Genomic DNA, 7,664 nt, shown 5'->3' with positions numbered 1-7,664 from the left:
TATGTGCACCCCTGTGAATAAACCATCTGTCAGCCTGGCTGTAGAACAGCAGAAACCCTGCTAAAGCAGTTTGCGCCTATTTATAAGGTCCATGTGTCCATGTGAGAGAGGTTTGGTCTCTTATTGTCTTTTAGTTTTTATTGATATTTGAAAGAGAATGACATGTTTTGGTTTAAACTCTGGTTTACCGTTATGCTCTGTACAAATTACTCATGGGGACAAAAGGAACAAAAGTTAACAGAAAGAAATATCTAAAATTGGTCATTGTCCAGTTTCTGTCCTTCTGCACTTTGTGATTGTAAGTTCCTGGGTCTTCTCTGATTTACCAGTTAATGCTGGCAAAGAGATGAGCTGATCTGCTGGGACTGTGGCATGAGCTTGACTTTGAAGTCTGCATAAACCTGCATTATACTCAGTGTGAATAGAGTCGTGTATCATATGGAAAATCATTGTCAAAACAGCAGTTACTGGAGTTCAGGCTGAATAGTTCCTTAGCCAGAAAGTGGAAATTATAAAAGAGCACTTGAAGCTTCTTTTTTACCCTCACCTTTTATTTTATTTTTGGTCTTTCATGCAAACAGTAAAACAACAACAAAAAAATGGAGTTCAGCAAGAATTCTCAGTGTGGCCTCTAAAACCAGGAACAAAAGAAAGCATTTTAACTTTGTGCTGAAGTTTCAGGCTCAGGCAAATCTTTGGTGTTGATGTTAGGTTTGTACGCTGTCACATAGTGATTTTATCTTTACTTATATGCTTATATGCATCTATAAATCCTAGCAACCCTACTGATCTGTCCACACTGAAAAACCAACTTTTCTAACTTGACCTGACCAACAGCACACAGCTGGTTTCCTACCTTCCTTTTCTCTGTCAAACACTCAAGCTCTTTTCTCCACTTTGTGCTGTATCCAGTGACTTTTTTAATCAGCAAATCCAAACTTTAGAGACAGTCAAAGCTTTCTACCCTCTTATTTCCCTTATGTTGATTTTACTTTAATGATCACTTAAAGGCAAAAATCAGAACACAGCCCACCCACAATCAAATTAAAACAAAAAGGCAGCTAGAAAATCAAGATTGAGAAAATAAATGATACTACACCCTGGTAAAGAATCAATTACCTATAAAGCATTTTATGCTCCCAAAAAATGTTTTCTTAAAATCTCCTCCCATCCTTTCATTTTCCTGTCAAATGAATAAAAATATCTTCACCTAAAACAACTTGAGAAGTAGAAATGCTTCTTTGGTAGAAGGCATTACTGCTTGTGGATGTGTGGGACCTGTGACCACAGATGTGTTTGTATTTAGCAGGTCACAAGTCAAACAAGTAGTCAATAGCAAATCTAATACATTTGACAACCTACATGTGTCCAGGCCTCCTGGGAGGTCCTGAAGTGCTTTGCTTTTTGATGTTTGAGGAGTGTTAATGCACCACAAATATATTCATTTGGTTAAATATCAAAAACACACTTCCCTTCACCAAGTTACTAATAAAACAGTAAATATCAGGTGTAGAATCATAATCTGTCAGACAACAGTTTGGCCCTGCCCTCAAAATACTTCCACTAAAACAGCTTCTTTGTCCAGCTGTGGGAGACCACAAAATCTCACAGCAGCCAGCCTAACCTATCACACATCCAGGAATTGGTTTAGGACCAATCAAAAGTCAGGGATCATCATCGAGGTCGGCAGCCTGAAATCAGTCCGAGTCACCGTGGAAACCACCTGAGAAGATAAACCAGATCACACTGTGACTGCTGAAAAACACTCATGTCCTCACTGTCAAATCCCTTTGGTTTCTTATGAGTCTGCTCATCATCTGTATTTGAGGCCCCATCTTATCTTAATGACCTTGTAGTACCATATCACCCTATTAGAGCACTTGGCTCTCGCTCTGCAGGCCTACTTGTTGTTCCTAGAGTATTTAAAAGTAGAATGGGAGGCAGAGCCTTCAGTTTTCAGGCCCCTCTTCTGTGGAACCAGCTTCCAGTTTGGATTCAGGAGACAGACACTATCTCTACTTTCAAGATTAGGCTTCAAACTTTCCTTTTTGCTAAAGCATATAGTTAGGGCTGGACCAGGTGACCCTGAATCCTCCCTTAGTTATGCTGCAATAGACGTAGGCTGCCGGGGATTCCCATGATGCATTGAGTTTTTCCTTTCCAGTCACCTTTCTCACTCACTATGTGTTAACAGACCTCTCTGCATTGAATCATATCTGTTATTAACCTCTGTCTCTCTTCCACAGCATGTCTTTATCCTGTCTTCCTTCTCTCACCCCAACCAATCACAGCAGATGGCCCCGCCCCTCCCTGAGCCTGGTTCTGCCGGAGGTTTCTTCCTGTTAAAGGGAGTTTTTCCTTCCCACAGTCGCCAAAGTGTTTGCTCATAGGGGGTCCTTTGATTGTTGGGTTTTTCTCTGTATGTATTATTGTAGGATCTACTGTACAGTATACAGCGCCGTGAGGCGACTGTTGTTGTGATTTAGCGCTATATAAATAAAATTGAATTGAATTGAATTGACATGGACCTTCATCCTGATCCTGGACTGTCAGGCTACAGGGGACCAACTAGGACATTTTACTAACTCAGATCAAACTCATCAGATTGCAAGTTTATAGACTTAGCGGGAGTAATAAAAACATTAGATTTGCTTTTAGTCAGTGCAAGAACATGAACAGTATACCTGGAATCAGTAATATTTCTGTAGGTTTTCTTTCAGCCTCCATCGGTGAGGTTTGATGTGTTTCTATTAAATTGAGGCATTTCTTTGTCTTAATCATCTCGCTCATAAACACCACAAATTCTCAACACAGGTCTCAACATGATGTAATTGAAAACAGCAGAGTGTGTCTTACCTAATGAGTCCAGGCCATGCTGATGAAGGCTTCACCTTCATATTTGGACCTGGCAGATCTGCGTCTGCGAGCAGCTGCAGGACAAGTCTAAAGACAAAGAGAGACAAAGTCCAGACTTTAGAAGATCAACGCTGATCCTTTCATTCAGAATTGAATCTGCTGAGAGCCAGCATTTGAGCTTTTGTGTCAGAATCCTTTCATTTTAATGTTTTATTCTGCTTTTAAAAAAGAGCAAGAAGAATAAATGAAAAGAATGTTTAATAAACAGATAAGGGCTAAACCCAGTTATATTGGAGTGTGGTGAAACTAAGACATCCTACTTAAGTTATGGAATAATACATTAAAAGAGTCATGGTCTGTTGGTTTTTATTGGGTTATTTGGAGTTGTCTAGTTTTTATTGAGAGCTTTTAGTGTACTTTTCATTGTTATCTTAGAGCTTTAGTGTGTACTATTTTAAGTTGGGTTTTGTTTGTTCTAGTCTTCCTGTATTCTGAATTCTGTTAGGATTGTCATTTGGTTTTCCGTTTACTCGTGTTCTGGTATTTATTAGCGTAGCCTGTGTTTTCTTTTTGTCAAGTCTATGCACATCTAATGCGGTGTTAGAGGTTTTCCAGTTCAGTTACTTCCTGTTTTATTTTGTAATTTTCAGTATCCAGTGTTTTGTATTTAGATTTACTTTCTTTGTATCATTTGACTTAACTAGTTTCAGCTCTTCCTTGTTCCCCATGTTTCCTCTTCTCTTAATTGCCTTCAGTGTGTCCATATTTGTTTATATAGTTCCAGTTTCCATTTTTCCATTGTCAGTGCATCTGTTAGTCTGTGCCTTTAAGTTCTCTGTCACTCTGTATTCTGTATGTCCTTTGACAAAGAATTATTAAAGGAGCTCTTTATTTTGTGCCTTGCCTGCTTTCTAAGACTGCATTTGGGTCGTCATTTCAAACCTCATGACTAAAATCATTAATGCTGGGAAGAATTTTAGAGATTAAATTGAACCTGTGAGTACAAATACATTTTTTTAACTGGTATACATGTACATGTTTTTAATTAAGTAATGTAGGAGTAGTAGCATGCAAAGAGCAATGGTGTGATGAAGCCGTGTGAATGTGTTGAATCTTTCTGGCCAGTTGTTTGGAAAAAAGGGAGATCCACAAAGCCCCGTTCTCTGACACTGAATGAATTATTGGGAGATATTATGTAAAATGGTCCCAAACTGCTCATAATTTTTGCCTTTTTGGTGGCTCCATAATGTGCTTGCAATCTCCTGCTTGTGACAATCCTGAGAATCACCTCAGATCCAGATCATGCAAAACTGTAATTCCCACATCTTTTCAATAGCTTAAATCACATAATGAGGCAGCCACGTCATTTCAGACAACAGTGCCTTGTTTATCTTTGGTTACGTGACTTTCTGAAGAACAATACAAGCTTTGACATGGCATTAATTTGGACCCTCTGCTCAGCACAGACCTTGAGGTTTCAGTGTTAGACGTGACATCACTATTTGCGAAGAAAGGATGGGCAAGAGTGAAGCAACATCAAAAATAAAAATAACTAGAATGTGTATGTGAAGGTGTAAAGTTGGTCACATATTTTTGAAAAAAAAATTCAGTAGCAACAACAAAGTTTTCAGATGTAGTTTTGGTATTTTTAGTGAGAGCTAAGCACATGCAGCTCAGTTTGTGTGTGTTTGGTGTACCGGGAGGCAGCTGCTCTCCTGTTTGGGGCACAGGTGGAGTTTGCAGTGCAGGTAGACGTCACCAGAGCTCCCAGTAAACTGGAACATACTGAAGGAGAAGTAGTTGGAGGTTCCCAGTCCATTTTCCTCCACCTGCACAGTCTGGTCAGCAGGGTTGGCACAGCTGCTCACAGACAGGAAAACACACTTTGTTCAGGAGTCCATGAGAGAGATCAAAACCACATGACTGTCTGAGTCTGTCTCACCCGTTTATGATCAGGTCGTATCTCGGAGTGCTGTCGGGTGATGGCTGGTCAGTTGCCCAGCAGGAGCCGGTCACCACGACGACCACGTCTCCATCCAGCCCGTCAGTCTTCAGCTCCACCCAGATCTTCTGGTTCAGCTGCACTTCAGTGTTGGACTCCACAGCTTGTGTGCGGTCGACGTCAGTGAAGCTCTGCATGGTCAGAGTGTAATCCCAAACTCCAGATGTGATGTGCTGGATCACAGAGCTGCAGAACACAAACACACTTCAGCTTTCTCTGACTCACAAACCTCAGGAGAAGCTTCACATCTTAAAGTAACTCAAAGAAAACCAGCAGCCACCACACACCTGTCTCTGATCCTGAAGGTGGCAGTCTTGATGTCCGGCTGAGTTTGGACGCAGGAGAAGTCGATGGAGATTTGGTCGAGACGAGTGATGATGTCAGAGGAGCTGTTCTGGGTCATGATGGTGTTTTTGTAGATCACTTGGCTGTTGCTGGTCTGCAGAGTCACACAATCAGATGTGTGACAGTTTTTAGTAGGTGTTAAAAATGAGACATCTTGTGGGAGCAAACCGAAGTGTCATACATGGGGGCTTACCCAGGATAGAAAGTTTTAGAAAGTAAAAAACAAATAGTGATCTGTTATCTTCAGTTGCACATGCTGCCACTTTATTTTGTTTATTTACGTACACAAGGCATTAGTTTAATGAATTTAAATAAATGATTTGATACATTAATTTCACCTTTATTGCTCTTTAGGCTCTTAGAGCAGCCACTGTTAACTGGCTTTGTCAGAGAAGAAAATTAAACACAAAAGTAAGTATCTGAATTCACAGAGGCTTTTTTTTTTGTAAAAGTGTGCTTGTAGTCTTTCAGACATTATTCAGTTTTTATTTTATTAAAATCATTTTTCACACACTGTGCTTGAAATGAGCTATATATCATTTCTAAGTAATTTTGCTTTATTGTTTTTCATTTAGTTTTAAACTGCTGTAACAAAGAGATTTCCCAGCGCTGGGATAAATAAAGTATCCATTCATCCATTCATTTTCTTCTGCTTATCTGGTGCCGGGTTGCTGGGGCAGCAGCCTAAGCAGAGAAACCTAGACCTCCCTCTTCCAGCCACCTCCTCCACCTTGTCTGGGGAAACACCAAGGCGTTCCCAGGCCAGCCAATGGATATAATCCCTCCAGCATGTCCTGGGTCTGCCCAGGGGCCTCCTCCCGGTGGTACATGGCCGGAAAACCTCACCCAGGAGGCATCCTAGTAAGATGCCTGAACCATGTCAACTGACTTTCAATGCGGAGGACCAGCGGCTCTAGTCTTAGCCCCTCCCTGATGGCCGAGCTCCTCACCATAATTTTCACCAGTGGATAAGTGGAAAAAGTTTGATATCTGGTTTAGTGGACAGTTCGTGGTCTAATAAAAAAACCCCATAAAAATCAGTCAACATGCTATGAAGAAAAACTTATTTAAAACAGGACATATTAGCTGCATTTAACCTTCAGTTACTCTTTATATAGTTAGGTAGGAGTCAGGCCATGTTTCTTTTTAGCTGAAAAACATTACACCCAGGTAACCTGCAGTGTTGAAAACGTGTTTTCCCACGATGTTTGCTACCCTACAATCCATCCTGCTCTCTAGTAAAATCAGCGATATTTGACCGTCCTGTTGCTCCCATTGAAATGTATACAGCCTATTTAAAATCTAAAACTAAGATTGTCCGTAGCCTACTGTTGTTCAGGGGGTCCTTTGTCCCTCTTTGGGGGGATACTCCCACTGGGTTTAAATCTGGGACTCTCCACCATTTGACCTTCGAACTGAAGAAGCTTCTCGGATGAAGGTGAAACGTCTTCAAGCAACTTAAAGAAGTCCAGACGCTTTTCTTTGCAAACTCCTTTGACTACGATGACCTGGATGACTGAGAACCTTCACAGACTTATGATTTAATAAAGAAATTTGCAGACTTGCACAGAGATGGTAAAATTATGATGACTGATAATAGAGATGAAGACAACAGATGATGAGAACAGGGAGGAACAGGGGTTTAAATGCACCAAAGAGACAGTCAGAGGGAGACATTTAGGGATGCAGGGACTGACAGAGACGGGGAAGAAGTCTCATTGTGACGAGTAAAGTTTACCTTGCCTGGATGGACAGCTTTCTGGGTGCTCAGCACCCCCAAAGCTCTGATCCTAGAATCGCCCCTGGGTACACTTAATAATATGCTTTAGTGGAATTACTACAGTATCTTTGTACTGGCCTCGTAGAACCACTTTCTACTATCCAGGAGTTAAACACCTCCACACAAAAGTCACTGACGCCAGAGTGGGTTTAGACCTTGCTTTATATGGCAGGTTTGAAACTGTAACAATAAAATACAGTGTAGATGAGTGAGAAATTAAAATAATTACTTGAGGAGCTGCGTGCTAATGTGCTAATGCTAACACCAAACAACTGTCTACGAACCATAAATTAGCACGCGTAATACAGCATCTAATTAACTGCTCTTAATCAACATAAAGTGCCAAACAATAATGCATACTCACAGGGAATGCCTTTTTATCAGCCTTTCACAGCATAAATCACAGCACAGATCACATTTAGTCATTGTCTGATTCTTTCTTACACTTCCCCTGTCCGCACACGGACCATGCCTTTGTCTTAAAGGGCCAGTGCACTAACCAAACAAAACAAACATGTACAAATTTGACAACAGTCAGAACACTCCCCGCCTGGTATCTTAGGGATACCACAACAGATATCTAAACATCGCTAGATAACAGAAAAACCATTTCAGAAATGGGTCTGTAATAAGTCTTAACATTTCCCTTGGAAGCAACTCTAACTTCGGCCTTTCTGATGA

The 7,664-nt window shown here is 40.8% G+C and overlaps 1 protein-coding gene across 2 annotated transcripts; it reads right to left on the bottom strand.

Moving 5' to 3' along the window:
• Positions 1 to 530: 530 nt before the first annotated feature.
• On the bottom strand, positions 531 to 5,882 carry LOC146490352 (pancreatic secretory granule membrane major glycoprotein GP2-like). 2 transcript variants are annotated; one of them, XM_085153281.1, is made up of 5 exons: positions 5,146 to 5,882; positions 4,799 to 5,044; positions 4,554 to 4,716; positions 2,857 to 2,943; positions 531 to 2,747 (listed from the first exon to the last, which is right to left on the bottom strand). In XM_085153281.1, the coding sequence occupies exons 1-4, from the start codon at positions 5,259 to 5,261 to the stop codon at positions 2,857 to 2,859; spliced, it is 612 nt and encodes a 203-aa protein (XP_085009407.1). In that variant the 5' UTR covers positions 5,262 to 5,882; the 3' UTR covers positions 531 to 2,747. The 2 variants fall into 2 exon arrangements, with proteins under 2 accessions (XP_085009407.1, XP_085009406.1); XM_085153280.1 differs by having other exon boundaries at positions 531 to 1,723; positions 5,146 to 5,876.
• Between the last annotated feature and the right edge of the window lie 1,782 nt (positions 5,883 to 7,664).

This window comes from Neolamprologus multifasciatus, unplaced genomic scaffold, assembly GCF_963576455.1.
Source record: "Neolamprologus multifasciatus unplaced genomic scaffold, fNeoMul1.2 scaffold_10, whole genome shotgun sequence".
Lineage (NCBI taxonomy): Eukaryota > Metazoa > Chordata > Actinopteri > Cichliformes > Cichlidae > Neolamprologus > Neolamprologus multifasciatus.
This window is presented reverse-complemented; position numbering and strand designations above follow the sequence as displayed.